The sequence below is a fragment of the Hyaena hyaena genome, unplaced genomic scaffold (genome assembly GCF_003009895.1).
Source record: "Hyaena hyaena isolate Hyena2069 unplaced genomic scaffold, ASM300989v1 scaffold_310, whole genome shotgun sequence".
NCBI lineage: Eukaryota > Metazoa > Chordata > Mammalia > Carnivora > Hyaenidae > Hyaena > Hyaena hyaena.
In genome coordinates this window covers 1,693,226-1,713,269 of record NW_024080940.1, presented here as the reverse complement: position 1 = coordinate 1,713,269, position 20,044 = coordinate 1,693,226, and the positions used below count along the sequence as shown (strand labels likewise).

General features: G+C 37.8%; 1 protein-coding gene across 1 annotated transcript in view; it reads right to left on the bottom strand.

Annotated features, from left to right (window-relative positions):
- Positions 1 to 20,044, bottom strand: part of SPEF2 (sperm flagellar 2) — a 186,052-nt gene that overhangs the window by 116,475 nt on the left and 49,533 nt on the right. Inside the window, exons 10-11 of the mRNA XM_039248276.1 lie at positions 19,440 to 19,608; positions 1,177 to 1,396 (exon numbers count right to left, since the gene is read on the bottom strand). Coding sequence (XP_039104207.1) covers positions 1,177 to 1,396; positions 19,440 to 19,608 — 389 coding nt within the window. The remainder of the gene's footprint in view (positions 1 to 1,176; positions 1,397 to 19,439; positions 19,609 to 20,044) is intronic.

The following is a 20,044-nucleotide window of genomic DNA, read 5'->3' as shown; positions in this document are numbered from 1 at the left end:
TTAATAGTGCTGCTATGAATATTTCTGCACAAGATTTATTTTGAACATTTGTTTTCAATCCTTTGGGGTATATATTCCATACTGGAATTATTGGAATCATATGGTAATACTTCGTTTAATTTATTGAGGAACCACCAAACTGCTTTCCATACTGGTTGCACCATTCTATATTCCCACCGGCAAGGTGTTCCACGCAACACCTCCTCACCAACACTTGTTATTTTCTTTTCTTTTTTTTTTTAATTATACCCATCCGAGTGCGTGTGAAGTAGTATCTCATTGTGCTTTTGTCAAGCTGCTTAAGAAGGTACTTCTAACATCTCAATAACAATCTACTCTACTTTTCTCTGCATTAGAATAGTCTAAGATCGACTAGCCTGTAAATTTTGAGTTCTAGTAAAAACAGTAAAAAGTAAGTGTAATTAAAAACAAAAAAAAACGAACTACGGGCGCCTGGGTGGCTTAGTCGGTGAAGCGTCCGACTTTCGCTTGGGTCATGATCTCTCGGTTCATGGGTTCGAGCCCGCGTCGGGCTCTGCGCTGACTGCCAGCTCGGAGCCTGGAGCCTGTTTCAGAGTCTGTGACTCCCTCTCTCTCTGACCCTCCCCTGCTCGCACTGTCTCTCTCTCTCTCCTAGAAATAAATAAAACATTAAAAATTAAAACAAAACAAAACAAAAAAACCCCAACAAACTAAACCAATGGGAACCTATGTTTTTAGCTGAATGGACTTCAACAGAAAAAGCCAAAGGCTCATTAAAAAGATGGAACTCAACAGATGTGAAAAATGAACACATTTATAATTTTAAGCAGATTTCTTTTGTATTTGTTACAAATTATTAATTTCTCCCTTCATTTATTTACCTAAATAAATCTATGAGGAAAAGTTTAAAACTTGCTACTTCTCTAGACTATGTACCATCAGTATGTAACATATCCATATCTTTAGGTTTGCTTGGGACAGTCCCAGTTTATGACTTTAAAATACTAAAAGTGCCTGCTGTGGACAAGTACTTATATGATTACTCCATTATAAAATTTCTGATGATGACAGAGTTTCTCAATATATCAGCAGACTCTTAAGTATGTTGTCTACAGACCTAGTCATTTGCAGCTACAGTCAATGTAAACAGAATCCAATAAACAGGAAAAGAAAAAAAAAAGAAAGAAATTCTACCTTTTTGTAGAGCCTTTAGAGCAGTAGTTTTTCCACTAAATGTTTTCCCCAATAAGCACCCTTTAATAGCAAATGAGGGTAATTCTGTTATTGTTGTTTTGACTTGAGGAGGATGAGATTTTTCAATTAATCTGTGAATCACATGACCCAATATGGTATTATTGGAGGGTGGTAAATTCTCAACCATTTCTTCTGATAAGGTCCACTCTCCAACCATGTTCTACAAAATAACAAGGAAACGAACAAAACAGAATATTCTTAAAAGTGGTATTTACCCACATTAAAAAAGTTAATATTGAAAATAAACCCAAATTATAGCAAACAAAAGTATTTAATACTTTAAATGATTGTATTGTATAAATGAGTAATAACATAATACATTCATATAGGAGAGCAGAAAAATGAGCTTCCTATGTAGAAGTAAAAAGAAAAACTCAAAAATCCTTAACAGTTTATGAAAATAGGCATATTGAGTTAATTGAGACAAACTGTAATTCAGGTTGAGCATAGAGACATTTAAATTGATGCTGCCATCAGTAAACAAAAACCAATAATAGTTTACCTGCTATCTTATGCAAATACTAAGCTTACTTTAAAATATTTTAAAGAAAGATTAAAGAGAACATTCATGCCCAATACAGTGTCCTCTAAATCTACTATTTTCTTCAGGTTTCCTGCTGAATTGGTCAAATAATTATAGGTAAGAAAACACACTACAGACCACATTCTCTACCTCTATGTAATAAAACTAGAAATCAGTTTTTGAAAGATATGAGAAATGTAAGGACTTAAAAATTAAAAGCATTATTTTATTTTTTTTTAAATATTTTTATTTATTTCTAGGAGAGAGAGAGAGACAGCATGAGCAGGGGAGGGTCAGAGAGAGAGGGAGACACAGACTCTGAAACAGGCTCCAGGCTCCGAGTTGGCAAGCAGCACAGAGCCCTACGCGGGGCTCGAACCCACGAACCGCGAGATCATGACCTAAGCGAAAGTCGGACGCTCAACCGACTAAGCCACCCAGGCGCCCCTAAAAGCATTATTTTAAAATAATTCTTGGCTAAAAGGGGAAATTAAAAGTATAAATGCCAAAAAAAAAAAACATTAAACACTTGATTTATTAAAAATATGGGATGGGATCAAACTGTACTCTGAGGAAAATTCAGTCCCATAAAATGCCAGATCTAAAATAAAAAAGAAGGGAAACAAACTAAGCATTAAAATAGGAGAAAGTAATTTTAAATAAAAATGGGAGGGACTCATAAAAATGCAAATGGATACAGAGTAAAACTATCAGGATACTTTTTATTAATAGAACTTGTCCAGTCTAATCGTGATAAATTGCTTCTAGTTCTGAACAAAGATGAAGAAAAGAGTGAGTATCAATTTTGTAACATAATATGAAGAAACAAGAGATTTTAAACCTATTACTATATTACATTAATAGGTTAAAATTTTTTTAAAAAAGCATACGATCATTCTAAGCAAGAAACATCTGATAAAATTGAAAATTCATGTCTGATGAGGGGAAAAAAAACACAAGTAAAATTAAAATGAAATAGAACAAATCTTTTAATATGTTATGAATTGAAGATAATTTCCCTAACACTCTCCGGACTGATATGAAATAGGGAACAAAAATGAATGACACATTCTTTTCCCATTAAAGGCAGGAATAAGAAAAAGATACTCATCATTAATAGTGACATTATTCTGGAAGTTCTAGCCAGTGCAAATAAGATGAAGAGGTAGAAGTGCCTCTAGAAGTAAAGAAGGCTCTGTAGACTTGAATTCCTAATGCAGAGGTGATAGCTGTGACCTTAACTACTAGTGCCCATGATGGTGGCAGCAGTGACAGTTTTCTCATCAGACCTTACTTTGGGGGGTCTGATCGTTTCCCTTGGAAGATTAACCTTGAACCTGGTTCTTGAGCCCACCTACTGATTAATTTAACTATCTAACATATTTGGAATAATTGTTTTTCTACTACCTCAGCAGCAGTCAAGTGGTTTTTTTTTTTAATGTTTTTATTTATTTGTAAGAGAGAGAGATAGACAGCGTGAGCAGGGGAGGGTCAGAGAGAGAAGGAGACACAGACTCTGAAACAGGCTCCAGGCTCTGAACTGGCAGTCAGCACAGAGCCCAATGCGGGGCTCGAACCCACGATCCGTGAGATCATGACCTAAGCGAAAGTCGGTCGCTTAACCAACTAAGCCACCCAGGAGCCCCAGCAGTCAAGTGTTTTTGCTTTCAGTTAAAAACTTTCACAAAATCATTGGAATTAACAAAGAAATAGAGAGCCTATATATAGGAAGCCTCAAACTTCACTGAGAAGTGTAAGAAAAAATAACTTCATTAAAGGGTAAGTTTAGAAGGTTCAAATCTACAAGGGCGCCTGGGTTGTGCTCAATTGGTTAAGTGTCTGACTTTGGCTCAGGTCATGATTTTGAGCCTGAAGCCTGCTTCAGATTTTGTGTCTCCTTCTCTTTCTGTCCCTCCCCGGCATGTGCTCTATCTCTCCCTCTCTCTCAAAAATAAATAAAGCATTAAAAATAAGGTTCAAATCCATAAACCATTTAATTCTTACCAATTAACCTGACTGAATATAATAACAAAAGTGCTAGTGTCATATGACACATGATTCTAAAATTAAGGCAAAAGAAGAAATATAATGAATAAAAATATTTATTTAAAAAACTCAAGAAAGTAAAAGTGGGTGTACCATACCATATATTAAGCACTTGTTAAGAATACACTAATGAGGGGCCCCTGGATGGCTCAGTCAGCTGAGCATTTGACTCTTGATTTCAGCTCAGGTCATGATCTCACAGTTTATGAGATTGAACTGTGTCAGGCTCTGCACTGACAGCATGGAGCCTGCTTGGGATTCTCTCTCTCCCTCTCTTTCTGTCCCTCCCCCACTCATGTTCGCTCTTTTTTTCTCAATCACAAAATAAATCAATAAACATTAAAAAGATACAGTAATGAAAAATGAGTTTCAGAAAGAAATGAGTCTGTTCAGTGCACAAAAATTTAAATTCTATAAATAGATCTAAGTATATACAGGAATTTAGTATATAATAAGATTTATATTTCATAGTCGCAGAAAAGTACATTATTTCATAACAGGTACTGGAATAGTTGGCCACATATTTGAAAAGAATGAAGTTGGATATCCTTATATTTTTCATAACAATAGATTCTGAAACCAAGAAATCATGAAGGCACCAAAACCTGGATGAACACTTATATGTTCCAGGATGGAAAACCATAAAAGAAAAGACTGATAAATTTGGTTATATGAAAATAAAATATTCTACACATCCCCCCCCTACTTAAACATACTTACACAAAATTAAAAAAAAATTTTTAATGATTATTTATTTTTGAGGGAGAGAGAGAGAGAGAGAGAGAGACAGAGGCTGAGTCAGGGAAGGGCAGAGAGAGAGACTGATGGAGAGAGGGAGACACAGAATCCAAAGCAGGCTCCAGGCTCTGAGCTGTCAGCACAGAGCCAGAGGGGGAGCTTGAACCCACCGAGTCCAAGTTGGACACTTAACTGACAGGGCTACCCAGGTGCCGCTACTTACACACAATTTAAAAGTAAAAAACAAAATGAAAGTGTCTGTCATATATATATACATATATATGTATATGTTTCACAAAGGATTAAGAGTCTTGGTTTATAAAAAGCTGTATGTAATAAGATTAAAAATATCCCAAAAGAAAAAAAAAAGGCACAAGGAATATGAACAGTCAATACTTAAAATAGAATAAAATGGCCAATGAGTTTTTGAAGAAATGTTCAAATTAACAGAAATAAAGATATTCACAGAAATAAAACAATGATGCATCATATTTTGCCTAACATAAAAAAGTTAGTCATACTTTTCATTCAATACTGGTGGGAGAGTAAATTAGCACATTGCTTTATTGTACTTTCTAATGAGTCCAAAGTTGTTTTAATATCACCATAATAATAAAAATAACTAAGACATAAAAATAGATAAGAATTAGGATTTAGTTTATATACAAGTCACTGAAAAATTAGGTACGATACTAATTTTTCTGAAGCATATAAAACAAATTTAGGAACATGAGTAGTTAACAATTATTATATAAATATTCTATCCACAATCTACCAGATCAAAGAGTAGAAATACATGACATAGAAATACACGCTATATTTTATTATTTGGACTTAGTATATATAATCTATTTACCTAACTATTCAAACTTCAAAATACTCTGATGTATTGTTTCAGTGGTGCAAAACATTATGAATTCAAGATATATAGGCTTAACAGCTTTTTTGAAAAATCAAGTTTTCTCCAAATCTTTTTAAAGATAATCAGTTTTATTAGCACTTTTTAAAATATACCACTTGCAGGGGCACCTGGGCAGGTTAGTTGTTTAAGGGTCCAACTCTTGATTTCTGCCCAGGGATTGAGTCCTGGGTTGGGCTCTGGGCTGAGTGTGAAGCCTGCTTGGGATTCTCATTCTTTCTCCCTCTTTCTCTCTACCCCTCTCCCTCACTCCCACACATACTCTCTCTCTATAATCAGTCAATCAATCAATCACTTGCCCTCAATCAACTTGCTCCCAATTAGCCTTAACTTAGTCTTCTTAGTCCAAATAATTGGGCTAGAAAAAAATGGGCAATATTCACTGGGGGAGAAAATGAACTCAGCAGCCTATGTTCTTAAGAAAACCAAAGAGAGGGGCGCCTGGGTGGCTCAGTCCCTTAAGCCTCCGACTTCGGCTCAGGTCATGATCTCACGGTTGGTGGGGTCAAGCCGTGCGTCAGGCTCTGTGCTGACAGCTAGCTCAGAGCCTGGAGCCTGTTTCTGATTCTGTGTCTCCCTTTCTCTGACCCTCCCCTGCTCATGCTGTCTCTCTTTCTCAGAAATAAATAAAACTTTAAAAAAAAAAAAAAAGAAAACCAAAGAGAGAACTAAAACAAAAGACAATGGGGCACCTGGGTGACTCAGATGGTTAATCATCCAACTCTCGATTTCCGCTCAGGTCATGATCTCACAGTCATGGGTTCAAGCCCTGTGTCGGGCTCTGCACTGACAATGTGAGCCTGCTTGGGATCCTCTCTCTCCCTCCTGTGCTTCTCTCTTTCAAAATAACTAAATAGACTTAAATAAATGAAACAGATTTTTATTAAAATAAAGAAAAAAGTTCAATGCATATTTTCACAACACATAGGCCAATTTTTCAACTCCTGCTAATATGAATTTTTTTTTTGAGGAGGACATCAGGAATATATCTTTATATTTGTATATTTACATTACTATATATTTTGTATGACATGGCATAAATATTTATGTATGCTAGGTCATATATAAATTTAAACATACTTTATCTCATATATTAATAAAAATATGCCTTTATTGTTGCATTGTTTAAATCATTATTCTTTTCATGTCAATGAAATATCAGACAAAAAAAATTCTTGCTCAGAATATAAGCTGACAGATTTCATAAGTGCTATAGATGGCTTGCAGACAGAATTTCTGTTATAATAACATTATGAGATAAGGAAATGCTTTTTGAAACAAATTTAAAAAATTCCCCAAAGTATTCACAATAGGTTTTTCTTTAAAAATGGTGGAATTTATTAGTATATCAATATAATTATATGTGTTACTTCTACACAAACTATCCTTTATTTGTAAAATTTATTTTGTTTTAGTTTTTCTGACAATTTTGTACATAATTATATGCTTTATTCAAAATTAGCTAAAACTGAATTGCTTTTCATAATCATTGACTGAACTGGAATTTATTGCTTGCCTCTGCTTTCTTTCATTGAAATCACTTATAATTCTAATTAGACATGATAATTAATTATGTAATGTGGCCAATCAGAAATAAACCAAATTAAGAAACAAACCAGAGGGGCACCTGGGTGGCTCAGTCAGTTGAGTGTCTGACATCAGCTCAGGTCATGATCTCACATTTGACATCATGAGTTTGAGCCCTGCTTCAGGCTCTGTTCTGACAGCTCAAAGCCTGGAGCCTGCTTTGGATTCTGTGTCTCCTTCTCTCTCTCCCCCCTCCCCCCCCAAACTCACACTCTGTCTCTCTCAAAAATGAACATTAACAAAAAAAATTTTTTTAAAAAAACAGAGAAGTTACATTACTTTAAAATATAAAGGCTTTAGGTCCAAGGCCATTTTAAGTGGAAAGTTTCCAACGTTCCAATGACTTTGTGCAATGCATTTAATCTGTTCTAGAGGAACCAGTCTGGGATTGAAATCAGATGACCTGGATTCCCAGAATAGTTCTGCTACTTACCTGTTTTGTTCTCTTGACAATTCCCTCATCCTTGAGTGATAGTATGTATTTCTCACAGTTGCTGTAAAGATTGAATGAAATGCTTGTGTGAGTAGCCTATGTGGCCGTGCAGTTTCAAAGCTTAACTAAGAAGTTCTTAGGCTGCTGCCGGAGTTGCACATAACAGTGCCTCACAGAAGGGTTCAGCCCAATGGGAGAAACTACATGCCACTTACACCCCAATCAGAGAGGTGTGCTTCCTCACAAAGGTATCAGAGTAAAGCCCTGTTCCATCACTGAATTAGTTGTAGAATGTGGCCCAACACAATGGGATAGAATGTTCACCATGCAGTAACCTGAATGCTTAGGTTAGGAAAAGGTCTAAAGCTTGAACCGTGGAGATAAGGGGCTCAAAGATTTGGTGGAGCACATTTTGTAGACTCATCTTAAAAATACAGTTGGTAACATTTCCAAGAAAAGATCAAAGATAAAGGGTAAGTCAAAGTAATCATCTCAGGTTGGAACAAGAACATGATGAGTGAAAAGGAGGTCAGAAGAACTGGACAAAAGGGACATTCAGACCAAAATGAAGATTACTAGTTTAACTACAATGAGCTAAAGAGATTTGCTAGTTCATTCGTGAAGAGGAACTAGATTTTTTTTTTTTTACTATATCCCTCTTCCACAAGGTTTGTTATACATAATTCTTTTAATTATATAATAAAATTTTATTAGATAAAAATATATAATAAAATGTATAATTCTTACTCCTTCAGGTATTGTTAAAAATAGATATCTGACAATTAGTTTCAAGACTCTGATGCCCAGTGTGGGCAATACCAGGTAAGTATCACCTCGTACAAACTATTGCTTTAAGAAGACACTTTTCCTGTGTAGATGTGCTTCATGATACTAGCACCTGATTAATGGAAACTGTCATATATATAATAATATTTAAGATATCTTTAATATTAATATTTTTATTGTTCCTGTGTGAATAACATGAGTATGCATACTTGAGAAGGTATAAGACTCAAGATCCACCAACACCCAGTCCCACCTCCCCCTGTAAATTCTTAATCTACCTACAGACAGAGACCATGAAATTACATCAGAAGTAAACAGCTTCTGCCCTTAGTTGAAAGTCACAACCTGTTTACCAGCATTGTTTTCATTAATTGATCAACATTGACCTTTTCAGAGACTGGATTCTGAATCCCTGGGACCACAGTATCCACCTTTTCTTTCTATCTTCATAAATTACATGGACCTAACACTCTGCTTTCCAGCCTGGACCCCCATTCACACTCACATGGTTCTCTGTATCACTTTGTAGGTACTGCATGGTTTCCTAGACTTCTGATTCTGGTTACTTCTAGTCTGTCATATCTTTTTTGTTTCCTATGCCTTGATGTGTCATTATTCTTCATCCTCTCATTATTACATGGCTAAAAGCAACATGAGCATTTATAGACAGCATCAGCTTGGGATCAATGTACTTGTAGGCTGAAGTGCACATTTCAAGGGCAAGCCTGAGATCTTCCATGTGCTCAGTTCATTAGATTCCCTCCTTGATTGTCATTGTCCAAGTGGTTAAATGATGAGGCTGGTGGAGCTGTCTAGTTTTCTCAATAAATTGTTTACTTCTGTGCACATGATCACCTTTGGATTAAAGCAAAAGCACCTCATTCTTGTATTTTGCCACTTCTAAAGATCCAAGTTAGGAATAGAGCTTCCTCATCTACACTGTTAAAGAGGGGGCGGCCATGGTTTACTCTGATCAGCTTGGATAACTAGAATCTGGATCGTGGAGGTATTCAGCAGTCCATAAAATCTGAGTGCCGCTAGCACAAAATGCAACAAACAACATTGGATTATGCCAGTGATTTTTAGTAGTGACATCCAATTGTGGCTTTTGTAGAGTGGTGGTCCTAGTCTGAAAGCACACTCAGTGACCCCCAGTGTTTGTTCTCACAGATCACCAATATCTGCATGGCCTGAAATGCCCCAGATATTCCCAGTTTAGTAGGCTCTAAGTGTCTTACAATTCAATTACTGATGCCTTCAAAAAACAAGACAAATGCCTTTTCTCCTAAGAGAGAAGGAACTTCTTAGGGAATACAACACTTACAGTATTTGTGACACCTGCTAGTGTCCTTGGGTTTTCCTGAAATACAATCTTTTAATCTATATATAATAAAACCCATCAACAGACAGATTATCTTGGTACAGTGGCGAAAGGACTTAAGATAGAAGCTTCTAATAAACTGACTTCAAGAAACTCCACAAAATGAGGTTATACACCTTTCAGAGTACAGTTAATGCACCACAACTCCATCATACTGACATTTGAGCTGCCTTAATCTTGCATCTACTATGGCTGGCTTTCTCTTGCACACCACTCTGCAAGAAGTGAGGAAGAGATAACAGTCTGTGATACCTGAAATATGATTTTACTCATACTGAAACTCACCCCTTCCAATTGTGTCCCCATTAACCTCCTGTGCTTATCTAGACTTATGCTCTGGAATGTTTTTCTCATCTCCACTAAACTGAGCACCGGAGGGAAAGACCTCTATCTTGATCAACTTTATATCCCCAATAGAACAGTACCTGCACAGAGTAAGTAGTCAATATTTATTGACTGAATTAGTGAGTCAATCAATCAGTAGTATAGGCTAACTATATGTGAACTGAACAAATGAGTGAATACATGGATATTAAGTTTTAGTAATTTTGATTAAGTACAAAGGTGACTTAAACACAATATAACCCAAAATCTAGGAACAAGATCAGAAAGTGTCATCCTCACAGATAAAAGTTAGCAAGAATCCACAGACCATGTAGGAATTTAGCTAACCCTGGAAGCATTTCTAGATGTAATGGCTGGCAGTATGATTTTGAGGGGGTTTCTTAAATCAAGGCATCCTTTTTTATCCAGCACACAGCACTGAAATGTAAATAACTTCTATATTTGGGACTTTGTAAGAATCTCTATCAGGATTTATCAGGGCTGTGGAGGAGATAAGAGCAGCCTGTGTGTATGGGTAGGTAAGAGCTGCTCTACGGCAAGCTACTTGTGACCTGGTTAATTTCATATCACAAACTGGATATCTATTGTAGGCCTGCTAAACTAGGTTGGCCCCACCGTGTACCTCTGCCTGGCAGATAATAAAAATAAGCCTATGCAATTGTCTACTGCTACCTTAATTTTGTTTCCAGTCTTTAAGCTGAGTCCTGTTCTGTTCCAGTTCTGTCTAGCTTCCAGCTTGCCTCCTTTGTTTTCACTTTCTAGTCTGGTTTTGATGCCAGTCTCAGTTTTGATCACTGGCATATTCAAAGGACTTGGCTAGAGCCTACTCTGCCTCTTCCTGTTTTCAGCTACTTCAGGTAAACTCTCCTGACCATCGTTATTTTCGCTCTAAGAACTCAACCCCTGGCACCAGCTTTCCTGGCTGACCTCCTGTCTGGATCTGTCTTTTCTCTGACCAAAGAGAATCAGATGTAAGAGAAGCACATTTACTACTATGGCAGCATGAAAAGTCAGGTGGCTATATTCCAGTTACTGCGCTTGCAAAATCTGGCACTCAGAAAAATGCCAGACTCCTCAGGAAAGTACTAAGACAAAACTTTGTAGCTTTCAAAGGCTGTGTTTTTTGTCTTCCCTTCCTAAGCTTTCTCTCCTCCAATACACCCCCAAAATCCTGAAGGAATCTGGAGGAACTGCTTAAATTTGTAATTCACATTTCAAAATTCCTGACAACAAGCCAGAAGTCTCAGGAGGAACTGAAACATAGTTGGATATCTTGTCTGATGGGCAGTTCTGCTTACCACATAACCTGGTAGCCCTATAGGGTTTCTTGACCACCGCATGGTAGTTATTTGGTAGCCAGGTTCCAATAGACAGGATTGATACTGCCTTATACTGCTTTTGACAAGGAGAAAGAGAGGACATAGCAGTTAGCTGATGTGCAACTGAATTCTTGCTTTTCCTCCAGGAGATGTCACGGAATGGACTCTGCATAGGGGCCCAGACTAAAGGTCTCAGAGTAAGTTGAAAAGATGACCTGGCCCTGCTGAGTGAGCCCGGCAATCTTTTTAAGTCACCTGACTTCCGGTCAGGTCTGAATATTACTTGCTTCCTGACCATATCTTCTTGTCAAATCGTCTGGCCTTCAGATTCCAGAGAAGCCAGGGAGGTGGGGATGTATACCTCAAACTGACATTGGCACCTTGTATGGGCACCTCCAGAGAGAAGGCATGCCTCCACACCTCTCTGTGCTGGAGTGCTTGGTCTAGGCCACATCATTATCTACCACCAGGAAGTACAGTATGGCTCATGGTAATGAGGGAACGGAAGAGGTTAACTCTACTTCCCCTGCCATGCTGAGCTAGTCAATGCCTATCTATCAGTCAATCTCATGGTTAATTCCAATTCATCAGGATATCTGAAGAACTGGTCTTGATCAAATAATGGCTTTCAGTCAGAAATCTGATCATTTCTGTCCCAGAAGTAGCCTTCCCCAATCTGTCCGGATCTGTTATTATGGGAACAGATGTGTTTACTTCTAGCCTTTCACAAAAGATGACCTATGGCAACAGAGTCCCTCTACCTTGTACTTCTTTTTTAGAAGTTTATTTATTTATTTTGAGAGAGAGAGAGAGAGAGAGAGCACAAGCTGGGGAGGGGCACAGAGAGAGAGGGAGAGAGAGAGAATCCCAAGCAGGCTTCATACTGCACTGTCAGTGATGACCCCATTGTGGGGCTCAAACTCACAAACTGCGAGGTCATGACCTGAGCCGAAGTCAGATGCTTAACCAACTGAACTGAACCACCCAGGTGCCCCAACCTTGTACTTATTTTTAGAGGGAAGTTCAAATTGGCCATAGTCAAGTACCTAGCATGTGATGAAGATCACTGTCAAAGCTTATATGTCCACACTTGAGGGAGCCTAGTACCTCACTATGCAATCCACCCATTCTAGCTGGTAACCAATCTAGAAGTTCAGAATGCTCAGCACTTGCAAACAGTGACAGGTTTCTTTCCTAAACCTTTGAGCTCCAATTACTTACTTATGTATTAGTCAGCCACAATCATTGAACTGATACTTGTTCATGTAGGTTTGGTTAGTAGGGTAACTGAGACTAAGTCATTCTGAGACATCCTCTATTCTAAAACCTTATATCTCAGGGCTGCTGAAATTCAGTGACAAATCAGATGCAAACAACAGACAGGGGTTCTACTTAGCGCTCTGTTTTCAGACACATTTAAAGTGATTCACAGAGGGCATCAGTGGAAGAGTGGCTAATTTACCACGAAATGGCAAGTTCCTACTCCTGGCTCCATTCTCTGCTCTGGCAAGCCACCACGGCCCTTCCAAGGCATTAAACATGGCGCACTGGGAATTACAGCAGCTGTGTGTCTAGCCCAATGTTTTTCAAAACACAATTTCCTAGAGCTAAAGCATATTGAGACTCTAAGGCTTGCGTTTCTCCTGACCATTAATGCCCTTAGGATAATATCACACTGGACTTTATATCAGGGAGATCTCCCTGTTACCAGGAACACCAAACAGTTCAGGTGGTGGTAGCTGTCCTTATAAAAAACAGTAAAGTTCATTCCTTAGTTTCTCAAACCATATTCTATTCATCAGGGAGGTGGTGGTCTCCCTCAATATCACTTCCATACTAATTTCTATGGTCTTGCTGCTTTTCCAGAAGCTTATACATCTGAATTCACCTATCTGCTGTCATTGCCCAGCTAGGGACAGTCAGACAGACTTGGTTGGAATTTCTCTAATATCACAAAGTGTGTAGACACTATGACTTGGTCCACATATCTAACCATTGAAAAACTCACATAGAAGTTTCCACACAGAGTGCCCTTTCCCATAGTAATGACTACTGCATCATTTTCTTTGTTTCACTGTTTAGGTCGATGGCTTAAAGAGGTATACACTACCCAAAAAAAGCTTAGAGGTGACTGCCCAATTTATGAAAGACTACTGTTAGTCCAGTATCCCAAAGGATATGCCTGACAGGTTCTGGGCACTGGGTAGGAGAGGTGGGGTGTGAGGGTCTTCCAGGTGGGAGTATTTCTGGTTCTCAATCCAACATTTCTGCCTTAGAGCAAAATTCAGACTTTCCTGGATTCAATTAAGTTTCTTGAGATAAACAACCCTAGGTTCTTATTATATTTAAGACAAGACAGATTTAGAGTTCAGATCTTCAAAGCCTGCTCTAAAATACTAGGTGGGAAGTTTGAGTAACTAATTGAAGATAAGCTGGACTTGATGCCTACAAGTTGGCTCCTGTAGTTGTCAAAATAGGTAGAGACTGAAAATCAGTGGTAGGAAGCCCAGGGAGACCCTGACCATCTTTTGTCTTGCCTGACCCCAGATGAGGGAGCCTGGAAGAGGACCAACTTCTCCCTAATCTACATGGTCATGAGCAAATGAAAACGGGCAGTGGACATTCACTTTACCTTTATTCATGTCAGTCATCCAAAATTATTCTTCCTTGGCTATATCCTTCTCACCCCTCATTCTATCTGAGTACCAATTATTTGGCTTTGTAAACCATTTCTCAATTCTGGTCTAATGCCTTGAACTCAATACCTTAATTCAACCACTCCTACCATGATTCTCTAATGAACCGAGGTTGTCATCAGTTCTAGTAATTTTAAGTGAAATACCCTTCGCATGACCCAAGGTCTCCATCCATTCCCTTACCCCACAGACAGAAGTCCCAGACCTCTGCTAAACCCACTCCAGCCTCTGTAATCCTTGATCCACAAACATCAGAAGACAGCCTTGCTTCTTGGCAACTACAGGCCTTGGGTAACAATGGATACTTTTGAAAAACAATACATTGGCATTCTGATTTGTAAGTTAGTATCATTATGACTCACTACAAGAATCACTATTCTAGGGCATATTGGTGACTTCAGCAAGACAGAGCCACACAATGGTGTCTAGCCTGAAGAGTCCAGCTAGGTGGCCTTACTATTGCAGGAGAGATTTAGGGGGTTAGAGGCAAAATTTGAAGCAAATGGGGAGAAGAAACTGAAGCTATGAAATGTATGACACAGAAACTAAACTAGAATGATAGAATATTCTTTGCAGTAGCAAACTTCTTTCCTAGCTCCTATTTGGATGTTGATCATGATTCTTGTTACTTATCCTGGGAAGTGTTTGTATTTTAACAGATACCTCTAAAGTCTTAATCCAAAGGAGTGATAATGTGGGGCATCAGGTAAAATGGCAAGCAGAATTTTTAAAGCAGAATGTCTAACAGAACATCTCAACTGAGACCATGAAAGTAACTGCTTATAATACCTACTTAAAAGACAGCTATATTCCTGCATATTTGGAAACAAAAGATATAAACATATCTTCACAGTCAAAAGACAAGGTATTAAGACTTCTTTCTCAGTAGAGGACAAAAAACAATAAAACAATTAATTTCATTTGAAATTAAGGGTTTCTATACTTGACTGGTAAGTCTGAACTTTGAGACATTTTATAAGTGTCCTGAATAAACATATATCTTATGGACTAACTTGTGTCCCTCCACCCACTGTGATGGTATTTGGAGGTGAGGCTTTGGGAAGGTAATTAGACCAGAGTTCTTGCTCTCTGTTCAAGTTAAGGATATAGCAAGATAGCCATCAGCAAGTCAGGAAGACAGTCCTCACTAAGGAACTGAATCAGATGGGACCCTGAACTTGGACTTAGTAGAACTGTGAGAAATAAATTCCTATTGTTTAATCCACCCAGTCTACAGTTATTTTCTTAGGGCAGCCTGAGCTAAAGAACATATATCTTTTAAATAAATAAAAATAATAATATTATTATTTGATCTAGGGCACCTGGGTGGCTCAGTTGGTTAAGCATCAGACTCTTGATTTCAGCTCAGGTTATGATCCCAAGGTTCATGGAATTGAGTCCCATGTTGAGTTCTGTGCTGACAGCGCAAAGCCTCCTTGGGATTCTTTCTCTGTTTTCCCTCTGCCCCTCCCCTGCACATACACTCTCTCCCTCTCTCTCAATAAATAAATAAAGAAAATAATGATCTATTCACATTCATCTAACATTTATCAGTGTACATGGGTCAGTTACCCAGTGATGTCACTTGAGCAATACAGGCTTCAACTTAATATTCTGGCCACAGGGGAGCTGATTAAATATACCCTGCGAAGACTGGGGTCATTCACTGGGAGGACAGGGAACAAGGCAAGAGCTAAGCTGGAGAGTCTACTGTCAGAAGGTGAGTCTAGAAAGCCACTAGATCAATACCAAAGCCTGGCGTTAAAGAGTAAGAACAAGATAGTGGCTGGAGTCTTTGGGTCAAACAAATCATATAAGACTTATGTAGGAAAACAAACAACCCTGTGGCCATTCCTAGTCCCCAGGGGAAAAGACATGGTAATAACAAATACCACTGCATAAACAAATTTGGGGATGGGTATGTATATGTCTGCTGTAGTGACAGAAGTATCAGTGTTAAACCATAACATATATAAATGCATCTTTAAAGTTGAGTTAGGAGAAAATCATAAGCCCAAAGTTCTGTTGATAAGAATGTACATTATAACACACTACAGGGTTAACCCAACAGCCACAGAAACCTCAACTGATCATGAATTTAAACAGTGAGTTTCATTACAAACAAAAATAGTAGCAGTTAAAAACCATGACCAACTTAAAGCAACATTGATGATGTGGTGAACACAACCCATCCTTCTTCCAAATTGAGAATTTCAATGACAACTTGTCTGTGTGTACAGCCGATCTCTGCAAATTGCCTAGTGCTATGTGGCAGAGACTTGGAAAAATCTGTCTTCAGGAAACCATAGCCAAATTCTAGTTTCTGAACGCCAAATTTTAATAACTCCTAAATTAATTCAGTAGGTATCTGCTAATACGCAGTTTATGTAAAAATCAAATGCTGTGGAATTCTGGGTAATTTGTCAGTAAGAATCATGAAAAGGACCTGCATTTGGGGGCATCTGAGCTTTACCAGGAGGAGACCACTGCGTGATTGAGAACCACTAGCTGCCAGGTGGGGGCTGTGCTGGAGCAGATGGACTGTTGCTCTAGGGCAGTTGGGTCTGGGCTTAGCCTGTTGCTCATGGTCCCCTGGGTTTTTAGGGCTCCTCCCCACTCTCTGCTGAATAGCTCATGGTTATCCTGCAACAGTGGATGTCCTGGCTGCTCCCTGATGCTGTTCCTGCTTCCTTCTTCAGAGAGACAAGAATGTTCCTGGCCACACCATTCCTGGACTCGGCCTCTCTCATGTATACCTGCTCTATTAATAGAGGGTGATGATTTGGGAAATAATGTTAAGCAATAGGATCAAGTTTTTTTTGTATCAGTATATGATATATTCATGAGCAAAAATTTGTTTTTATGCCTATTTGTAGGTGTCATATTTAAAAGTTTTAAGCATGATAGCTTACACTAATGGAGCTTTAAAAGTGTGGGTTCGAAGCCTGGATGTATCAATTCTTTGAGGATGCTGGGTCTGGATATCAACAGGGTATTCTAGGAATGTAAATTTTTTGAAGGTTAATTTCTAAGTCATGTATTTACTTGAAGGATTAAAAGTCCTGAGTAAATTTAGCAATGATAAGTGTGGACAATGGTTTCCTTTAGATAAGCTGCCAATTGCTGATCCTCTGCTTCCGTGAAAGGTTCTTTCAGCCAGATGATGTAGTTTCCAAGTTGAAGCATCTATTTTTCACTTATACGAAGAAACATGTAACAAGTTTCTGAAGAAACAAAAGCTCTCATAACAAGGAATAATAATAGGCCAGTTTACAGTATATCCTGTACACCTGTGTATGATCTGTTTTCCATCATGTAGTAAAAAGGGACAGAGCACATAAACATTACTCCTAGGGTAATTTTCATTTCTAGGAAAATAGCAAAGGCTACAAACAAAATAAACTGCATTGCTAGATGTTCACATACTCCTAACAAAAGTTTACAATTTCCTGCAGAAGAAACATACCAGCTGCATCAGGATGTGGGTAAGACAAGCATGTTCCTGTGGTAATGATTTCCCAAACAAGAAAAAAGTCAGAAAGGCAAATCTTTGCTAAGCTGCAGACTACCAGGTCTCCTGATTTATGAAAGCAGACTAAGTATAGAGTAGATAGAACTGTTTAAGAAACAACTTACAAAAAAAATTCTATAAATCAGCAAAATTGTCAAATAAAATGACTTAATTTACAACAGAAAAAATATCTTCACATAGTTTAATATTGTCAAAGCACTTATTATGTAGCATTATACTGTAGGCCGACACAATAGATCTACTGTATTCTACCACCATACAAAATAAATATGCATGGGTATCCTATAAGGTTCTAGTCTATTTTTATTTTTATTTTTAAAAAATTTTTTAGGGGCGTCTGGGTGGCTTAGTCGGTTAAGCATCCGACTTTCGCTTGGGTCATGATCTCGCAGTTCGTGGGTTCGGGCCCCGCGTCGGGCTCTGTGCTGCTGCCAGCTCAGAGGCTGGAGCCTGTTTCAGTCTGTGACTCCCTCTCTCTCTGACCCTCCCCTGCTCATGCTGTCTCTCTCTCTCTCTCCTAGAAATAAATAAAACATTAAAAAAAATTAAAAAAATTTTTTTTAATGTTTGTTTTTGAGAGAGAGAGAGAGAGACAGAGTATAAGCGGGGGGGGGGGGGGGGGGGGGCAGAGAGGGAGGGAGACACAGAATTCAAAGCAGGCTCCAGGCTCTGAGCTGTCAGCACAGAGCCCGATGTGGGGCTTGTGAACCATGAGCTGAAGTCAGACACTTAACCAACTGAGCCACCCAGGCGCCCCTCTAGTCCATTTTTAAATAACAATTCTTTTAGTGATACAAATATAGATTCATTTAATTAAAATAGGATGTACATTTAATTTCTTATAATCTCTCTTTCCTCATCATTTTATCATAAATTTACCTTCTTTCGATATTTCTTCCTTTACATATTAGTGCTATTTTATACTTTGCCCTGTTCATTGTCATTCATTCATTTTATTCATGCATCCTTCCAACAAACATTTACCGAGTATTTGCTAAATATCAGCAAATTCTTCCTTCTCTTTTCTTTTCATGTTGTACTTACTATCGTTCTAAAACTTATTCAATAATATAATAATGGGCCTATTTTTCATTCCATTGATGCTGATCTACCCAGAACTTCCATCTGATAGCTATTAATTTTACATCTTTACTCCTAAAGGTGAGATGAAATGTGGTGGGGAGAGGAGGGTGGTAAGGAAATAAATTAATGTGTATTGTTTGCATCCAATGTGCAGTGCACCTAAGTATTTAATACATACTATCTTAAACAAGTTTCATAATGACTAAATAAAGTAGGTATATTATTATACCCATTTCATAAATTGGGAAACTGAGTCTCTTCCCACCAAAGGGACAGACTGCACAAGATCTCTCCTTGGTCTGTCTGACACCAAAGGTTTTTTGGCAGCTCTTCTAAGCAGCAAAATTGGTGTCAGTATTTTAAAAAAAATCTTTGAATAAGATTTTGTTTGAATCTATGCTATTTGTAAAACTCAGACTGTCTCCTCTAACATATGCCTCTAAAACCCACATACTGTTTAAATAAGTCACTAAAGAAATACCTTTATGCCAGGCTTTCTGTAGCAAAGGTAGACAACTCATACAAAGAAAATGCTAATGAATAAATTTAGAAAATTCTGAAATCTATCAGCCCTGACAATATTTTGTTTTATTATTTTCTGGACCATTATTCTACTATTACCAGGAGTAACAGATAATAGATGATGAATACATTAGGCATTTAAAAATTAGTATATAATTACAAATTAAACCAAGGAAAAACACAAACATAAAATGCCCATTTTTATTAATAGAGATGAAATGACATATCACAGAATTAATGAAACATTATGTATTATGTTGAATTCTCTCTAATTATTTCATATTAGTAAGTACCTTATATTCTTCATAGTCATTGCTGTCTAGCAAGTCCCTTTTCTCCACTTCTATAAGTTGTTCTGCAGAGGGCTTAGCTGGTAGATGCTTAATAGAGGCTTGCTGGTATATGGGTTTTCCATTAAAAAACAATTCCTTCCAATCATGCATCACCTTATATGGAATCAAACTATAGCAAAAAAGATTTTAAAAAAAGGTAGAGACAAATCAACGGCCAAAATATAGTCAATCAATAGTCAAATACACCCCTTCAAGCTTAGCCTTTCTACTATCACATTCATTCCCCAGGATCTGCTATTTGAGGCTAGAGATTCCATTTACTATCACTATATATTACTAATGGCTAGTAGAGTGTCTGGAACTCAGTAGGTTTGAATGAATGAACGTTACTTAAACCCACTGGTCCTTCAACTTTCATATAAACTGTGGACTGGCAGAACATTATATCTTAAAATGATGAGCACTGTCACAAAACTTAGGTTCTTTAATTGCTATCTCTGATATTAAATGGCTGTGCAACCTCAGAAAATCATTTAAATGCTCTATATCAGTGTTCTCCTGTGCAAAATGAACAGACAAAGTATTTTCCAAAGCCCCTTTAAGAT